The following is a 20,247-nucleotide window of genomic DNA, read 5'->3' on the forward strand; positions in this document are numbered from 1 at the left end:
TGTCTACATTAGTGGACCCCAACCTTTCTGACCTTCAGCGCCACATTCAGCTCAGAGAGGGTTGGGAGCCACATCCAGCTTTCCAAAGAAACCACAGTATAGGCAATATACCAAAATCCAGTGGTTTCCACAATACCCCCATTCAGTATTCTCCCATCAAGCACCCCCACCATACCGTCGCATCTAGCTTCAAGCACCTCCTCTGACAGGTAGTACCAGCCTGTCTCCAGTTTACCATACTTGTTATCTCTAAATCGTTAAGCCCAGTATATGTGCACCCAGATCTGCTCTTCTGTGCAGGGCTATTCATGTAATTCACCATCCTGAAACCTGCTCTTCATAGCTGTTTGCTAGACCAGGTGCTACAGCACCTAGCTGGCAGACAGCCACGAACCAAACACCACAGGCCCGTGAGCCACAGGCTGGGGACCAATGGTCTACATAGTGGTGATTGAAAAACCAGCTTGGACTCCTCATCCAGAAGATCATGACAATTTCTCTTTCACCTCAAAATAGCTACTGATCATTTGTTATTAATGGTTAGTTTCTGTATTTGTTTCTTATGGATTTGTAATGTTACTTGTTCAGGTGTACTGCTTGTACTTCGGATTTTGTTATATTGAGTAATAACGTGCTACAAGCATTGAGATCAGAATAAGATGTGAAAAAGATTGGCATCTTAATATTTTCTCAGTACCTTAAAGGGAATCTGTCACTAGGTTTTTGCATAACGTAGAAACAGAGACCCTGATTTCAGCAATGTGTCACTTACAGAGCTGCTGGTTGTAGTTTTTATAAAATTACTGTCTTATCAGCAGGAGATTATCACTAGAAGATTATTAAACCTGTTTGCATGTAGTCTTCTATATTCATGAACTCTGTGTAATCCCATCCCCACCTCTGATTGGCAGTTTTATGCCTATGCACAGTGTACACAGGAAGCTGCCAATCCATATTGTGGGCGGGATTATACAGAGCTCAGAATTCAGAGAACTGGTATATCTGCAGCAGATAAAACAGTGATTTAAAAAATTCAACACGTAGCCCAATAAGTGATACATAACTGGAATCAGTGTCTCTGCCCTACATTATCATGTTCATCAATGGGGTAGCAAAAACCTGGTGACAGATTTTCTTTAATATGCTGTATAGCATTGTTAATAGCAAAAATGTGCCATATGATATGAAAAATTATGTGTAGGTCAGAACAGAACAGATAATTACCTATACAATAATAAATCAGGCGTCCCAGCATGTCCTGACACTCAGCTGGCCGAGACAGGAAGAGTCGAACAAGAGCAGTGAGGAGCTCCATTTTCACTGTTGGGGAGATCTCGGTTTTAATATTATCAGCATAGTCCTCTAAGATGTAGGGTGCATTTGGAATAAGCTCTCCGTGCATCCCAAGGAGCCATATCAATGCCTGCTTTCCCTGAGGACAAGAAGGATATGTTCACAAGCTGTGCAAAATTACCAAAAAGGTACACAGAAACCAAAAAGGAGGCAGTTTATGGTTTTGGTAATGAATTAGGTTAAAAAAGATTATTCTATAAATGATTAATCTATAACCTCATTATCTTGGATGTTCTCTTCACAACCAGGAATGGCCTGGCACACTGACCATGTGCACTGTGGGCAGAGCCAAACAAGATCCCGAAAGGTCTGCATGACGGCTGAAGGGAACAAACAAGTAAAGTTAAAATGAAGTTATGGCAAGTGCATGTTGTCAGCTATGGTTATACATATGGCATACTGTGTAGGACAATCTTATAGAACATTCATTTAAAAGAAAGGCTTTAATATTATATACTGTGATATTATAGTGAAAAAAGCATCAATAATGCCCCGTTACATTACAGTATTTTCGCACTGACCATATGAGGGACCAAAAACACTCAATGTAAAGAGATCATACACTTGATGAACTCTACCATTATTCCTAGAAGGTCAACAAAAATACAAGTTTTAAGTCTCCTGGACCAAGATTGTGATTTACAAATATTGCAGTTGATAATTTTTATATTTTTAGGTCTAGCCCATATTGTAGAAATTTGATTCAAATATATTTTTGGTTGCTTATTAGTTATCGCATATTGCAACAAGTTTTAAGTGAATGATAATAAAACATGGATTTTTGTAATAACTCACCGTAAAATCATTTTCTCCGAGACGCTCATTGGGGGACACAGGTACTGTGGGGTGTATGCTACCACCATCTGGAGGCTGACACTAAGTAAACAACACAAGGTTAGCTCCTCCTCCGCCGTATACACCCTTGCCCCGATTGCGGGCGGAAACCAGTTTAGTGCAAAAGCAGTAGGAGAATAACGAAAATCAGCCTTAAAGCAGATAACAATATGTCTGGAAAAGAACCACCCTGACATCAACAAAAAATGCACATTAATTAAATAAACAAGAGCCAACTTGGCTAACAGGGTGGGTGCTGTGTCCCCCAATGAGCATCTCGGAGAAAAGGATTTTACGGTGAGTTATCACAAAAATCCATGTTTCTCCTTCATCTCATTGGGGGACACAGGTACTGTGGGACGTCCTAAAGCAGTCCCTGGGTGGGAAGTTGACTCACCAATACAAGCTACATGCACCTCATGTCTAAAGGTGCGCCACCGCTGCTTGGAGAATCCTTCTACCTAGGCTCGCATCTGACGAAGCCTGAGTATGGACATTGTAATGTTTAGTAAACGTGTGCAGGCTGGACCAGGTTGCTGCCTTGCACACCTGTTCCACCGAAGCCTGGTGCCGAAGAGCCCAAGAGGCGCCCACTGCCCGAGTAGAGTGTGCTCTGATCCCTGCTGGAACCGGCGCACCCCTGATGCGGTAGGCCTCCTGAATAGTTAGACGGATCCTTCTGGCTATGGTCGATTTTGAGGCTGCGAGTCCCTTCCTGCGCCCCTCGGGGAGCACGAACAGCGTGTCCATCTGACGAAAGAGTGCCGTCCGCGACACGTACCTTCTGAGTGCTCTCACCAGGTCTAACGTGTGAAGAGCTTTTTCCACGCGATGCACTGGCGCTGGACAAAACAAGGGTAAGACAATATCCTCATTAATGTGGAAAGAGGACACGACCTTCGGCAGAAAGGGGGGAGCTGGTCTAAGCACCACCTTAATCTGGAAGAAGGTGAGAAACGGTGCTCGGCAAGACAGGGCCGCCAACTCTGAGACTCGCCAAATGGAAGTTATGGCTACCAAAAATACCACTTTCCAGGAAAGGTACGACAAAGAAATATCTTGTAGCGGTTCAAAGGGAGCTTCCTGCAGAACACTCAGGACCAGGTTAAGGTCCCAGGTGACCAGGGGCACCCTATAGGGCGGTACCAAGTGGGAGACTCCCTGGATGAAAGTCCTCACCTGCATATTGGTAGCAATTTTTCATTGGAAAAGGATGGACAACGCCGATATCTGTCTCCTAAGGGAGCTCGGGGCCAATCCTGAGTCTAGGCCTGACTGGAGAAAGGCCAAGATGTTGGGAATAGAGAATGTCAGAGGAGAAAAAAAACGATCTCGACACCAAGCAAAGAAGACTTTCCAGGTGTGATGGTAAATTCTCGCCGAGGTAGGCTTCCGGGCGCTAACCATTGTAGCGACCACCTCACGCCCAAACCCCACCTGGGTCAGAATCCAAGATTCAACGGCCATGCCATCAAACACAGGGCCCCTGAGTTCGGGTGGAAGATCGGGCCCTGGGACAGTAGATCTGGGCGCTCTGGCAGTCGCCATGGGACCTCGGCGAACAGCTGCACTAGATCTGCGTACCGAGACTGACGGGGCCAGTCTGGGGCCAGCAGAATCGCTGGAACCCCTTCTGTTTTGATCTTCCTGACGACCCTCGGAAGTAGTGGCAGCGGGGGAAACAAGTATGGAAGGCGAAACTGGTTCCATGGCAGAACCAACGCATCCACGGCGATCGCTCACGGGTCCTGAGACCGAGCGACGAACACGGGCACCTTGGCGTTCACCCTGGAGGCCATCAGATCCACATCCGGTGTTCCCCACCATTGGCAAATCTGCTGGAAGACCTCGGGGTGCAGAGACCATTCCCCAGTCGCGACCCCCTGCCGGCTGAGGAAGTCCGCCGCCCAACTTTCCACGCCCGGGATGTGGACCGCCGATATTACCGAATGGTTCCTCTCGGCCCAGCGAAGCACGTGTCCCACCTCGCGCATGGTTGCCCTGCTGCGCGTGCCCCCTTGATGATTTATGTACACCACTGCCGTGGCGTTGTCCAATTGAATCCGGACGGGACGTCCTGCTAGAAGGTGCTGAAAATGTTGCAGCGCCAGCCGGACCGCTCGTATTTTCAACAAGTTGATCGGGAGGTGTGCCTCCTGTTGCGACCATTGCCCCTGGGTCATGTGGTGACAAAAAACTGCTCCCCAGCCAAGGAGGCTGGCGTCGGTGGTGACCACTAGCCACTGATCTGGGGGAAAGGGTTTCCCCTGAAGCAAGGAGGACCTGATCGTCCACCACTCTAGTGACTGTCTGACCTGCGAGGATAGCCGGCACTGATGATCGAGCGTGAACGGGTTCTTGTCCCAAGATGACAAGAGGGCATGCTGTAGGGGGCGAAGATGAAATTGGGCAAACGGAATCGCTTCCATTGCTGCCACCATCTTCCCTAGTACCCTCATCCCAAACCGAATGGTGTGCGGGACTGGCTGTAGAAGCTTCTGGACTCCTTGCTGGAGCGCTAGGGCTTTGTCTTGAGGGAGAATTACCAACCCTCGGGAGGTTTCGAAAATCAGCCCTAAAAAGGAAATCCTCTGGGCTGGGACAAGGGATGATTTTTTCCTGTTGACCAACCACCCTAAGCGGGAGAGGGTATCCAGCGTAATGCTGACATTCTCCTCGCATGCCCGAAACGAGGGGCCCTTCACCAAGAGGTCGTCTAAGTATGGCAAGACGACTATGCCCCGAGAGTTCAGAGAAAGATTTCCAGTTTGTCAAGGAGCGCTTCCGGCTGATACATTAATTACTCCGAGTATTTCAAGGAATATCCTGAAAAAGAAGGGGGGTGCAGATCTAAGTGCAGAGTTTTAATTATGTCAGATAGAAATAAAAAATTCTTCTCACTTTTTTGGTGTCTTGTTGCTCAGCGTATAACCCTGTGTTTGGGTACTGAAGTAATCGTCTGGATCTGCTGGCCTGCAGCTCAAAACAGGTGGAACGAACTACCTTGTAGGAGATTCGTCAGAGAATGCAGAAAAGGATTTCCAGTTTGTCAAGGAGCGCTTCCGGCTCATTCATTAATTACTCCGAATATTTAAAGGAATATCCAGTTTATTATTAGACATAAAAACACAACGCGTTTCGGCTATACATAAAATTAGCCTTGATGATTTTACCTGATGAAGGCTAATTTATGTATCGTCGAAACGCGTTGTAAGACGGCCATAACGACTGCCATTACCTTTGTGAACACTCTGAGGGCAGTGGCTAGCCCGAAGGGCAGTGCTGCAAACTGGAAATGTAGGCCATTGATGGCAAAACGTAGAAACCTCTGATGCGGAGGAAAATGGGGACGTGCAGGTAGGCATCCTGGATGTCGATAGAGGCCAAGTATTCTCCTTGCCCCATGGCCGATATAACTGAACGGAGATTCAATTCGGAAATGTTTGATCCTGATAAACTTGTTCAGGAGCTTCAGGTCCAAAACCGGCCTGACTGTCCCATCCTTTTTGGGGACCGCGAACAGATTGGAATAAAAACCCTGAGTCTTCTCGTGCTCTGGTACGGGAACAATGACTTCGCTGTGCTGGAGTGAATTGATGGCCCCTAGCAATGCCTTTGCCCGGGGCTCCACTTTGGGAAGTCGAGACAGGAAAAATCGTTTTGGGGGATACTTGATAAACTCTATCTTGTACCCTGAGGACACCAGCTCCGCCACCCATGAGTCGTGTGCTACCGCGACCCAGACATGGTGAAAGCAGAGCAGGCGGCCGCCTACTCTGCTCTCCGAGTCATTTAGCTGAGGATCTCTGGGCCCTGGTTCCCCTCGACCTGGGCTGGCGCGCACGCATCCTCCCCAATGGGTTGGCTCTATATGAGATCTGTCGCTCCCTGTCCTGGTTGGGGCGACTTGGAGTGGCAGAGCTGGCCGCTGCCGTCCACCCGGGGTTGCGAAAGGCCCAAAACCGTGCCTGAGCCTGGCGAAACGGCTGTTTGATCTTTTGTTGCGGGAGGAAGCTGCTTTTTCCCCCTGTAGCATCGGAGATGAGTTGGTCTAACTTTTACCCGAACAGGCGGCCACGCTGATAAGGCAGGGAAGTCAAGGACTTCTTGGAAATTGAATCGGCCCGCCATGTCCTTAACCATAGGGCTCTCCTAATGGCTACCGCGTTTGCGGCCGCAAGTGCCGCACAATTGGCCGCATCCAAGGCAGCATTGATTACATAGTCACCAGCCATAGCAATCTGACTCACGATCTCTGATACCTCTGTAGGCAGGTCTCTATCCTGCAAGACTTTGTTCAATGACTCTGACCATGACATCATGGCCTTGGATACCCACGTTGCCGCGAACGAGGGAGAGAGTGCTGATCCTGACGCTTCAAAAACTGAGTGAGCCAAACTCTCTATGAGCCGATCAGTGGGGTCCTTAATAGAAGAACCACTAGGTACAGATAACAAGGTTTTCGAGACCAAGCGTGACACTGGTGGATCCACCACTGGGGATTCCGCCCATTTCTTACAGATCTCCGAGGCAAACGGATATCTCGCCTCTATCGTCTTCTGGCCCGAGAAACGCCTATCCAGCCTTTCCCTGTGATGCTGCACTATGTCCTCAAACTCTGGGTGAATGCCAAACACTCTATGCGGTCGCCTAGCCCGCTTAAAGGATACCTTATGGCCTGAGGCCAAGGTGACGTCATTCTCAACCCCCAGCGTCTGATTCACAGCTTCGATGAGGCTATCAACTGTTTCTCGACACCCCGGGGCATCTAGGTCCAGCGGCTCGTTAGAGTCATAATCTGAACTCTGCCCGCTCCCGACAACTGGTGAAGGAGAGCGTGATGCCGAACTCACGGATGCCGAGGCGCCTGATGGGCCGTGAGACGCTGTGTGGGTTCGTTTCCTTTGCGCCTGCCTGGAATGAGAGCGGCCCCTGCAGGATGGAGGCTCTTGTGAGGTGGACGACCCCTCCCAGATCAGCGAGCCACTATCCTTGCCCCTATCTGGGGCGTGAAGAGACTCGATTGCCTTTGTAAGCGATGCCATAGACTACGATAGTGCTAGGGCCCATTCCGGAGGATTTGGATCACTGGACTCTGTCGCAGGGGAGGCTCCTGGGTGCGTTCGGAGTTGCAGGTTTCGCATAATTTATTGCTCTGCGCCCGCGGAAACGAGGCCCTACAGGAGATGCATGCAGCGTATAGGAACGTGTGTGTCTTCCCTTCCCAGCCATATTGTATCCGCCAGGTGTCAATACTGCAAGGGATGTGGGAAGCACTCCTCGATTGTCCTACCCTGACGCGAAGGTGGAGACTCAATTTATCCGGCGCCCGCCCAGGCTCCGGAGGGCGGGCCGCCGGAAGTGACGTCGTGCCGGGAGGGCGGGACTTCCGGCCGCGGCCTACCACCGGCCGAAGCCGCGGGCTGGATTTTTAGTGTCCGCCCGCGACGGGCTGGCGGCGGGCGGGCAGGCCGCCGCATACCACGGAGCGGGCGTCGTTACCCGGCGTCAGGCACGGCGCACCGCCAGGGGGGAAGGGAAGGGAGGGGGCTTAGGCTGGAACCCGTCAGTCCACTCCTGCTGACCATATGAAGGTAAGGGCTCCGGCCCTCTAGACACCGCAGGGCCCTCCCAGGACATCCCATCCATGCCCTCTGGACGCTGACGACTTCTCCAGGTAGAGGGAAGGGGGGTGATATTCAGGACGGTGCAGGCACCCTAGCTCCGTCCTCCTTCCAGGGCTGAGGAGAGGGACCATCCGCCGCCTTGCAGCACCGCCGTCTAGCATTGGTGGAGCAGTGGGGGCCGCTCTGACTGTCTTGAGCCTCTGTACAGCCCATGGTTTCCATACCTAGGGGTGGTCAGGGCTAAGTCCGGCCTCATGTCCCCCGTCGTGGGAGAGGATACATGGAGGGATACTCGCACGTGCTCGCCCGTTGATGGTTTGGGGAAATCGGACCCTTTCAATAGGATCCGTTTCCCTTGTCTAATCCTCATAGCAAAAGGGAGAAAAAAAAAAGTCTGGGGAAAATGGCCCAGATATGTCCCACGGTGCGGGAAAGGATACGTGGAGGCGATATTCACACGTGCTCGCCCGTTGTTGGTTTGGGGAGATCAGACCCTTTCAATAGGGTCCGTCGCCCGTGTCTTATCTTCATAGAAAAAAAGAAAAAAAAAAAAAAGAAGTCTGGAGAAACCCAGACATGTGTGCCTCCAAAGGACACTAAGCATAAAACTGGTTTACGCCCGCAATCGGGGCAAGGGTGTATACGGCGGAGGAGGAGCTAACCTTGTTTACTTAGTGTCAGCCTCCAGATGGCGGTAGCATACACCCCACAGTACCTGTGTCCCCCAATGAGACAAAGGAGAAACACATTTTTAACCTCTTCATGATCTTGCAATTTTTTGTTTTGTGTTTTGTTTTTTCCTCCCCATTTGTGGACGCAGGGATACTAAATATGTGTATTTTTTAATTTTTTGTTTTATCTTCAATGGGGCAAAAAGGGGTGATCCTTTTTTCATATTTCTAAAACTTTTTTTTTTTTCACACTTTTTACTGACTTCAATAGTTCACTCAGGAGGCTTGAAGCTGCTATCATCCAATCGCCTGCACAATACGTAGTAGTGACTCAGCACTGCTATGTACTGTATAGCAGAAATGATGATGTCCTATAAACGTCAACCACGGGCGCTCACATGAGATTTGCAATGACAGGAACGGGTGTCATCAGCAGACTCCTGGCTGTCATGACAACCCATCAGTGCTCCACGTTCACGTGACAGGGGTTGGATTAATGATGTGCTTCTGGCTGGCATGTGTGAAAATCCCACTGTCAGTGACTGACAGCGGGATTTACACAGGTTAACAGATGCAAACGCAACACCTCTCCTCCCATGGCTGTCAAAAGCACATGATGGCTGATTAAATCAGCCATCAAGTGCGGGAACAGATCACATACACATCAAAGGTCGTGAAGGGGTTATTAGCGGAAAAAACAAAATGTGTAAAACAAGTGTTTCTATTTTCAATCCTTCCTATGTATTTTACAGCATATAAATAAAAAAATATTTTAGCCTACATTTTTATCTTTAGCAGCTGCAGGATCCCTCATCTCCTATACAGTTTTAATATCTTCTCTCAGTTAATATTAGTATTTGGAGCACTAGTTCTATTTACTATTGTTAAAAACTATTTAAAGAGAGTCTACCAGCACAGAATAACTGATCAAACCAAGCACGAGCGCTCAGTGACCCTTGGCGTGCACCTATTTGTTTTCCCTCTATCTTCCACAAAACCCCAACCCCTTCCTCCTTCATAGACAGCTCTGGCTTTTTAGAGTCAGAGAAGGGCTGAGATAGATGGAATATAGGTAGGTGACAATAAGCAGACTGCAGGGAACTCTTACATATGTTTGGCCACACCATGATGCAAAGAACATCTCTGTACTTGGTTGTAACAGTCATTCTGTGCTGACACTAACTCTGTTAGGCTAGTTTCACACTTGCTTTTTTTTGCAGCGCGTTTTTCCCGCAAAAAAACGCATTGAAAAAACGCATACAAAAGCATACAACTGCTGCGTTTTTTTCAAGCATTTTTATGAGCATGCATGAAAAAAACGCAGCGTTTTTATGCGTTTGTATGCGTTTTTAGTGCGTTTTTACCGCGTTTGCGTTTTTTTCCAACATTAGGTGGCCCCTCACACTAACCCAAACCATGACTTTACTAACCCTAACCCTGACCCTAACCCTAACCCTGACCCTAACCCTTAACCAAATCATACTTAACCCTAACCCAAACCCTAAACCCTAACTAACCCTAACCCTAACCCTGACCCTAACCCTGACCCTAACCCTTAACCAAACCATACTTAACCCTAACCCGGACCCTAACCCTGACCCTAACCCTTAACCAAACCATACTTAACCCTAACCCTGACCCTAACCCTGACCCTAACCCTTAACCAAACCATACTTAACCCTAACCCTGACCCTAACCCTTAACCAAACCATACTTAACCCTAACCCTGACCCTAACCCTGACCCTAACCCTAACTCTAACCCTGACCCTAACCCTGACCCTAACCCTTAACCAAACCATACTTAACCCTAACCCTGACCCTAACCCTGACCCTAACCCTTAACCAAACCATACTTAACCCTAACCCTGACCCTAACCCTGACCCTAACCCTTAACCAAACCATACTTAACCCTAACCCTGACCCAAACCCCAACCCTGACCCTGACCCTAACCCTAAACCCCCTTAACTAACCCTAACTCTAACCCAAACCCCTAAATTCCATGGTTATCAAAAAAAAACGCATGTGCAAAAAAACGCATACATGAGCATGCCAGTGCGCACATATGCGCATCCATAGGCTATAATGGCCATTTTTAGCGCAAAACGTGCGCATATGTGCGCATGCGCTTTTTTGCAGGGCCAAAAAATGCAACATGCTGCGTCTGGAAAATACAAACGCACACCCCAAAAAAACGCAGCGCATGAAAATTGCATACATGCGCTTACCAGCGCGCAGGTATGCGCACCCATGTTAAATATAGGGGAAAAAACGCATGCGCACATATGCGTTTTTTTCCAGCGCTAAAAAACGCAAATGTGAAACCAGCCTTAGCTATAAGAAATAAGTGGCCCACCTCATATCACAAAATCTTGGGGAAGAGTCCAGGATTTTATTTTACAATGAAGAAACTTACCTGATGTTATATGCTCTTGTTTGTACTCAAGTAACCCAGCTAAGATTTTCACACATTTTTCACTATATGTTCTTGCAATGCGGCCTAAAAATAATCAAAAACGTATAATTAGAGGGGCCCTATGTGCATGCTAGAAGAAATTGTCATTAAACTGAAGTTTTCTTTGGCCAACTCTTTTACATGTACAGTACTACAAAGTATCCACTGTTCTTTAAAGGGATTGTGAAGCGCTGCACTCTTCTGACTACGGGCTGCCTAGTTGCTGGAGGCAATGTGCTCCTGAAGACTGACGGTTTGGCGTGAATTGTGCGCCCTCCGATGCTGCCAGCAGACGCAGCTTCGACAATGAGGTATCAGAGGGGCGCAAGAACACTGAAGCTGGCTGGATCCTGTCAGCCTCAGAGCTGCATTTCAATATCTACAGCACCACTACTGATAAACTGCAGTGGTGGCTGGTAACTATGGCTACGAGCAGTAACCAACAAAATTAAAAAAAAAAAATCTCTCTGTTCTTCTATTTTTATTAAGACATATTAAAAAGCTATTTGTTTTTACAAGAAATGAACCAGCATTTTTTTTTTTACCATCAATACATTTCCGACATTGGATGCACTCCTTTATAGGAGACCATGATTTTCACTCTCTTTACACTGCACTACTATGGAAAAAAAAAAGTTTCTTATTATATAACAATTTGAGTCAACCTTTTCTTTCATTAAAAGTAAAGATATAATAGACTATATTTAGAAAAAAAAAAAAAAAAACATTCAGTAAAAAAGCAAAACGCCAGAATTGTGACTTGTCAGAATCATATTGCCAGGTCATTTTTATTGCACAATAAATGCTAAAAGAAACACTCCCACCAAAGTTTTTATCCTCTTAATATATTGCAGTCATCATATTATATGGCACTGTGTACTTACAACTGCTCATTTTTCCTTTCTACCCAAATAATTCTTCTCTTTGTAGAAACAGGAGGTCTCTTGTCTCTGCATTTATCATTCCCGTCTGCAACTCCTGACCCAGCTGCTTCCTCCTCCCCTCTGCCAGGGGCTTTTGCAGTGACTGATGACTTGTGCAGAGAAAATTGACCTCTTGATTCTACATAAAGGTTAGAAGGATTCAGCTAGTCAATTTTTAATCATGTGATGTCAGATACCTAATGGAAAAGAGAAGAATTAGCTGGGTAAAAGGACAAAATGAGCAATTGTAAGTGCACAGTTATATAATACTAGATGGTGGCCTGATTCTAACGCATCGGGTATTCTAGAATATATATGCAGTTTATTTTTGAAGATTTAATAATAATGCAATAATGCACCCTCCAATCCTGATATGTATGGTTCTCTCACCCCCAATTCTGATATGCATGCTACCCCTCAACCCCCTATCCAGGTATGCATGGTCCCCTGACCCCCCAATCCTGGAATGCGTGGTCCTCTCAACCCCCAATCCTGGTATGCATGGTCCTCTCACCTCTCTTTCCTGGTATGCATGGTCCTCTTACCCCCCCTTTCGGGGTATGCATGGCCCCCTCACCCCCCAATCCTGGTATGCATGGTCCTCTCACCCCCCAATCCTGGTATGCATGGTCCCCTCACCCCCCTATCCTGGTATGCATGGTCCCCTCACCCCCCTATCCTGGTATGCATGGTCCCCTTACCCCCCTTTGCTGGTATGCATGGTCCTCTCACACCCCAATCCTGGTATGTATGCTCACCGTCACCCCCCTTTCCTGGTACGTATGGTCCCCTCACCCCCCAATCCTGGTATGCATGGTATCCTCACCCCCCTTTCCTGGTATGCATGGTCCCCTCACCCCCCTATCCTGGTATGAATGGTCCCCTCACCCCCCTTTCCTGATATACATGGTCCCCTCACCCCCCAATCCTGGTATGCATGGTCCTCTTACCCTCCTTTTGGGGTATGCATGGTCCCCTCACCCCCCAGTCCTGGTATGCATGGTCCTCTCACCCCCCAATCCTGGTATGCATGGTCCCCTCACCCCCCTATCCTGGTATGCATGGTCCCCTCACCCCCCTTTCTTGGTATGCATGGTCCTCTCACCCCCCAATCCTGGTATGTATGCTCACCGTCACCCCCCTTTCCTGGTATGCATGGTCCCCTCACCCCCCCTTTCTTGGTATGCATGGTCCCCTCACCCCCCTTTCGTGCTATGCATGGTCCCCTCACCCCCTATCCTGGTATGCATGGTCCCCTCACCCCCCTTTCCTGGTATGCATGGTCCCCTCACCCCCCTTTCCTGGTATGCATGGTCCCCTCACCCCCCTTTCCTGGTATGCATGGTCCCCTCACCCCCAAATCCTGGTATGCATGGTCCTCTTACGCCCCTTTTGGGGTATACATGGTCCCCTCACCCCCCAGTCCTGGTATGCATAGTCCTCTCACCCCCCAATCCTGGTATGCATGGTCCCCTCACCCCCAAACCTGATATGCATGGTCCCCTCACCCCCTTTCCTGGTATTCATGGTCCCCTCACCCCCCTTTCTGGTATGCATGGTCCCCTCACCCCCTTTCGTGGTATGCATGGTCCCCTCACCCCCCTATCCTGGTATGCATGGTCCGCTCAACCCCCTATCCTGGCATGCATGGTCTCCTCACCCCCCAATCCTGGTATGCATGGTCCCCTCACCCCCCAATCCTGGTATGCATGGTCCCCTCACCCCCAATCCTGGTATGCATGGTTCCCTCACTCCCCTTTCCTGGTATGCATGGTCCCCTCACCCTCCTTTCCTGGTATGCATGGTCCCCTCACCCCCCTTTCCGTGTAGCCACGACCAATCAGCGTCGCGGCCCTCTGTCCGCGACCAATCAGCAACGCGGCCCTGTAGCCGTGACCAATCACTGCAGCGGCCCTGTACAAAAATAATATTAAAAAATTTAAAAAAGTTATTCTCACCTTCCGACGGCCTCCTGTCTTCTTTCCACGTGCCCGGCCTCGCGTTCCCTGTAATGCTTTGCGGCTTAGACCGCTGATGACGTCGGTCTTCTTTCTCGCTCTCGCGAGAGTGACGTCATCAGTGGTCTAAGCCACAAAGCATTACTGGGAACGCGAGGGCCGGGCGCGTGGAAAGAAGACAGGAGGCCGTCGGAAGGTGAGAATAACTTTTTTTAATTTGAATTCTCTTTTTTTACAGATTAAGGCCTGCGCCTGTCGCTGATTGGTTGCGGCCTGGCGGGGGCCTGGTGGCCGCGACCAATCGGCGGCCCGCGATTTCGGTTACAGACAGACACAATAAGGCGTTATATATATATATATATATATATATATATATATATATATAGATGATGACTGCAATACATTAGGAGGATAAAAACTTTGATGGGGAGGTATGCTTCTTTAAAAAACATTTTAAAAATGGTTAAAGGAAAAACTTCCAACAAATACCAAGCTCATCAGAGTACTCAGACATCTTCATCAGGCATAATTCATATATCTACATGCAATTAGGACGAGACCCAAGTAGTCTGGAAAGCTTACCATTTGTTGCAATATTTTCGTTTAGCCATTAAAATGTATCATCTTCTAAGGAAGTAGCATACTTATATATTTGTAGCGTGCTTGGAATAAAAAACTAGCTTAGTGTTTTCAAAATCCAGTCTTCCTGGTATAGTTACCTATTGCAAAAACCGCAGTGTGGCCAAGCTGTGTTGATACATCAGTGCAGCAGACACGAAGTTCTTCCAATATGCTGTGCACATTTTCATCGTTGACCAGTTCACAAAGGATGTCTATCTTCTGGGTTTTGATGTAATGAGGATCATTATAAGAACAGAAAAACTTCTTGTAATGGTTACTAAAATGTCCTGGCAAGCTACGGAGGATCTCTCTAACGTGACATAATGCAGCAAAGCACATCTCTCGACTCTCTGAAGTACAGGCGGCAAGCAGTGGACCTTTCAGTCTGACAAGAACGTCTGACTGTACATGAGGAAAGTCTTTCGCTAAAGTCAGGAAGAGTTTGGTGGCTCCCATGACCACACTGATGTGAGTGCTCTTTAGATAGTTGTCCAATATGTTCAGTATATCAAATACCTCCTCTTCACTCCGTGGTTTGTAGCGCAGAAGAAATGTTAAAACTTCGCTCTGTCCCCACTGATCCAAATCAGCCATCCTAAACAACACGTCAAATTTCATTTTTCAGTAAGTGAGACGTACATTGTAATAATAGTAAGTGTGCTGTGTAGAAACTAGTGGATCTGCCAAAATTTGAATTCAGCACATCATGTGAATTTTAAGGAAATACAATTCACAGCCAAGATATTCAATGTGAATTGAATGTTCCTTATTAAGGGTCCCTGCAAAACTCAAAGCATATTAAAAGTAGGATGTCCAAAAAATAAAAATAAAAATGTAAATGCTCACCTCACTGTCCGTTCATTCCGCACCGCTTATTTTCCCCTGCCCTCGTAGCACATATTCTCTTTTGGCTCTTCACTCCAGGCCCTGGCTTCCGAAAAAATAAAGGCCTTAGATGTCAATACTTGCTGTAAAATCACGAAGTGCGTCACAATGGCATGTGACGAGGAATGGGGAAAAGAAGAGATGCAGAGGACACATACGGCAGACTGCTTGGGCGTCGGAACAGATGAGGCAAGTATTCTGATTTTCAACCCTTTGATTGGCCCTCTACAGTTCAGAAACATGGCAGCCGCAGCAAGCTGATATTTTGCTGAATTTACTTAGCGTGAATCACAACAAATAGGTACTAGTGTATTGGATAAGTGTATTATGAATGTACGGTCCATATGTCCATTTTTGCCATCAGTGTTTTTCACTGACAGATAAATAAATAAATGACAAAGCTTCTCCTATCAGTTGCATTGTTAAATACGTGTGCTGTATATGTGTTTTTCATGTACCAATAGACTTGTATTGGCCCTTTTCACTCGTGATATTGGAAAGAAACCGACATGCCTTAGTGAGTTTTGCATGGAAACATTGACTGTGAAAAAATGCGGACATGTGAATAGCACCATAGATTATAATCAGTTGTATCTGTGAAAAAAGGGGTGCAACACGGATGTCTGATATGAGGCCTAACACCAGTGCAGTTGACAGCTATTCTTCCAAATCCAACCCATACACATGCACCCTTTGATGAGAGTACATGTATTCTCAAAGGAGAGAAGGGAGTGAACAGCTGACACCTCTTATCTTGGCAGTGTTGAACGAAAACAGTTAGAACCCTCCTTTCCTTCAACATGCTCCTTAAAGAAAATGTCAGAACACCCCTATACATATTACATGGTGCGACAGTTTTATCAAAAACAGCGGGATCAACTGACCTTTTTCTAAAATGTAAGGCCACCCTAAAGGAATTGTCTGTTTGAATCAACAAATGGGGAAAAGGGAAATAATGCTTCAAAATAACAAAATAAGCAACACATACCAGTTGAAGCCTCTGTAGCTCCAACATCACTTCTCCACTGTTCCTTAAGTTCCTTTGCTGTCAGAACTGCAGTGGCATTAAAGAGAAAATAGGGTGCACAGCCAAAATAGTAAATAAGAGTGCTACATCAACGTATCAAGACCAGAAAACAACCAAGAAGAAAGTAATAAAGTAGCAATGAGCACACCTAAAAAATTGTAATTGTATTAGGCTGGGTTCACATAGCGTTTAGGGGGTGCATTTAACGCATCCGTTACATAGCGGCATTAACGCAACCATACACTGCTTATAGATGAGCGCATCGCTAACGCATGCCATAATCGGCATGCATTAGCGATGTGCCGTCATTCTGTCCGTCACTGCTAGCGCAGATGGAGAGGCTCCGCTAGCGGTATCATATAACGAGATCGCGTTATGGAAGTAGCGTTAATGCAGTCCGTCAACGTTATGCGTTGAATGGACTGCATTAACGCTATGTGAACCTGGCCTTAGAAAGACAATACAAATACAGAAGCATTTGTCCTCTTTTTTTTTTTTTTATCTCTTTCAAACTTCCCTAGATGAAGCTGCAATATGGAGTGATAAACGTGGGGTCTGTCTCTCACTGACATCTAGTCTATGCTTTCACTTATTTAGATGGTATATTTGGGTCTCTCTTTTCCTGACATTCAGGCTATGCTTCCACTTAAATAGATGGTATACTTTGTGGTTGCCTATTTGGCTTGATTTCACATTTCTTGACGCTTCCTTTATATATGGGCTTACTTTGCACCCATTGACATTTTTAAGGTCATTTTTTGGTCATCTCACCCTCACAGCCTATATACTTGCTTGGTATACTGGTTCACTGAATGTTATATAGGGTATTATATTTTATTATTACCTTATTTGGTCTTTTTACATTATTGTTCTGCATACTAATCTTCTTTTGATACAAGCTATCACATGTTTTCTCATTGGCTCTTGCTCTTATTTTACATGACATCTGTATACATAGCCTGTTTAGCAGCATTTGTAATGTCAGTTCATGTCATTCTGTATCATAGAATGTTAGAGTTGGAAGGGACTTCCAGGGTCATCGTGTCCAACTACTGCTCAATGCAGCGCAGGATACACTAAACCATCTCAGACTGATGTCTGTCCAGCCTCTGTTTGAAGACTTCCATTGAACCAGGTCTCACCACGTCTCATGGCAGCCTGTATCGCTAATTGATCACCCTCAGTGTCAAAAAGTATTATCTAATATCTAATCTGTATCTTCTCCCTTTCAGTTTAATTCCATTGCTTCTTGTGTTTCCATGTGCAAATGAGATTAAGGATGATCCCTCTATACTGTGACATCCCTTCAGATATTTGTAGACAGCTATTAAGTCCCCTCTTAGCCTTCTTTTTTTCAAGCTAAACATTCCAAGAACCTTTTACTGTTCCTCGTAGAATATAGTTTGCAGTCTGCTCACCATCCTGGTAGTTTTCTCTCTGAACTTGCTCCAGTTTTTCAATGTCTTTTTTAAAATGTGGTGCCCAGAACTGGACTCAGTATCTGACCCAGAAGGAGTAGAGTGGGATAATTACTTCATGTGATCAAGACTCTATGCGACTCTTAACACATCCCAAAACTGTGTTGTTGTTTTTTTGCAGCTGAATCACACTGTTAGGCTAGGTTCATATTAGCGTACCGGGGGTCTGCGGAGGGTTGCGTACTTCCTCCCTGAAGCTCTGCCCACTTCCACACTTCTTCCGTTTAGGTCCACCTACTTATGCATTTTGTCTTTTGTAGGTTTTGTATGCTTTTTGGCCATGTGAACATGCATTTATATGCTGCATGTGTACCAACTCAAACCAAGCTCAATTTTTGTGTTTTTTCTTTGTATTTTTGCATTCTGTGCAAGCTGGGGTGTGGCCTCCCTCTCCTGAGCTGGAAATTGTATTTAAAGGCTTCCCCTGACCGGTGTCCGGTGGTTGGGACCCGGTCCTTGTCTGCTCTTATTCACACAGACGTCAACTTTGACACATAAGGTTTTTAATATTAGACAGTGTAGGACCGCCCTGACCACAGAGTCACCTTGTCGATGGTGGGACGGCTTTTATGCTATGTTTGATCAAATACAGTATTACTAAGAACTCTGTATGATTTAACCCCTTCACCCCCAAGGGTGGTTTGCACGTTCATGACCGGGCCAATTTTTACAATTCTGACCACTGTACATTTATGAGGTCATAACTCTGGAACGCTTCCATGGATCCCGGTGATTCTGACATTGTTTTCTCATGACATATTGTACTTCATGTTAGTGGTAAAATTTCATTCAAATAACTTGCGTTTATTTGTGAAAATGCCCTTAAATCACAGAGATACGGCACACAAAAAACTTGATAAGTAACATTTCCCACATGTTTACTTTACATCAGCACAATTTTGGAACCAAAATTTTTTTTTGTTAGGAAGTTATAAGGGTTAAAAGTTGACCAGCGATTTCTCATTTTTACAACACCATTTTATTTTTAGGACCACATCACATTTGAAGCCACTTTGAGGGGTCTATATGATAGAAAATACCCAAAAGTGACACCATTCTAAAAACTGAACCCCTTAAGGTGCTCAAAACCACATTCAAGAAGTTTATTAACCCTTTAGGTGCGTCACAGGAATTTTTTTGAATATTTAAAAAAAATGAACATCTAACTTTTTTTCATAAAAAAAATAATTCAGGTTCAATTTTTTTTATTTTACCAAGGGTAACAGGAGAAATTGGACTGCAAAAGTTATTGTGCAATTTGTCCTGAGTACGCAGATACCTGATATGTGGGGGGGAACGACTGTTTCGGAGCATGGCAGAGCTCAGAATGGAAGGAGCGCCGTTTGACTTTTTCAATGCAAAATTGGCTGGAATTCAGATTGGACGCCATGTCACGTTTGGAGAGTCCCTGATGCACCTAAACAGTGGAAACCCCCTACAAGTGACCCCATTTTGGAAACTAGACCCCCCAAGGAACTTATCTAGATATGTGGTGAGAACTTTGAACCCACAAGGGCTTTAGAAAAGTTTATAACGTAAAGCGGTACAATTAAAAAATCATATTTTTTCCACAAAAATGATCTTTTCACCCCAATTTTTATTTTCCCAAGGGTAACAGGACCCTAAAAGTTATTGTGCAATTTGTCCTGAGTACGCTGATACCCCACATGTGGGGGTAAACCACTATTTGGGCGCATGGCAGAGCTCGGAAGGGAAGCAGCGCCATTTGACGTTTTGGGCTGGAATTGAGATCGGACACCATGTCGCGTTTGGAATACCCCTGATGTACCAAAACAGTGGAAACCCCCCACAAATGACACCATTTTGGAAACTAGACCCCCTAAGGAACTTATCTAGATGTGTGGTGAGAACTTTGAACCCCCATGGGCTTCACAGAAGTTTATAACATAAAGCCATACAATTAAAAAATCATATTTTTTCCACAAAAATGATCTTTTCACCCTCAATTCTTATTTTTCCAAGGGTAACAGGACCCTAAAAGTTATTGTGCAATTTGTCCTGAGTACGCTGATACCCCACATGTGGGGGTAAACCACTATTTGGGCGCATGGCAGAGCTCGGAAGGGAAGCAGCGCCATTTGACGTTTTGGGCTGGAATTGAGATCGGACACCATGTCGCGTTTGGAAAACCCCTGATGTACCAAAACAGTGGAAACCCCCCACAAATGACACCATTTTGGAAACTAGACCCCCCAAGGAACTTATCTAGATGTGTGGTGAGCACTTTGAACCCCCCAGTGCTTCACAGAAGTTTATAACGCCCGGGCGTGAAAATAAAAAATTCGTATTTTTTCCACAAACATGATCTTTTAGTCACCATTTTTTTATTTTCCCAAGGGTACCAGGAGAAATTGGACCTTAAAAGTTGTTGTCCAATTTGTCCTGAGTATGCTG

General features: G+C 46.2%; 1 protein-coding gene across 4 annotated transcripts in view; it reads right to left on the minus strand.

Moving 5' to 3' along the window:
• Positions 1 to 20,247, minus strand: part of AP4B1 (adaptor related protein complex 4 subunit beta 1) — a 44,093-nt gene that overhangs the window by 4,344 nt on the left and 19,502 nt on the right. For all 4 annotated transcript variants that reach the window (XM_073587065.1, XM_073587066.1, XM_073587067.1 and 1 more), the window contains 4 exons: positions 14,541 to 15,037; positions 10,902 to 10,985; positions 1,570 to 1,673; positions 1,225 to 1,432 (listed from right to left, as the gene is read on the minus strand). In XM_073587065.1, coding sequence (XP_073443166.1) covers positions 1,225 to 1,432; positions 1,570 to 1,673; positions 10,902 to 10,985; positions 14,541 to 15,037 — 893 coding nt within the window. The remainder of the gene's footprint in view (positions 1 to 1,224; positions 1,433 to 1,569; positions 1,674 to 10,901; positions 10,986 to 14,540; positions 15,038 to 20,247) is intronic.

Source organism: Dendrobates tinctorius, unplaced genomic scaffold (assembly GCF_039654945.1).
Source record: "Dendrobates tinctorius isolate UK_male_01 unplaced genomic scaffold, ASM3965494v1 ptg000098l, whole genome shotgun sequence".
Classification (NCBI taxonomy): domain Eukaryota; kingdom Metazoa; phylum Chordata; class Amphibia; order Anura; family Dendrobatidae; genus Dendrobates; species Dendrobates tinctorius.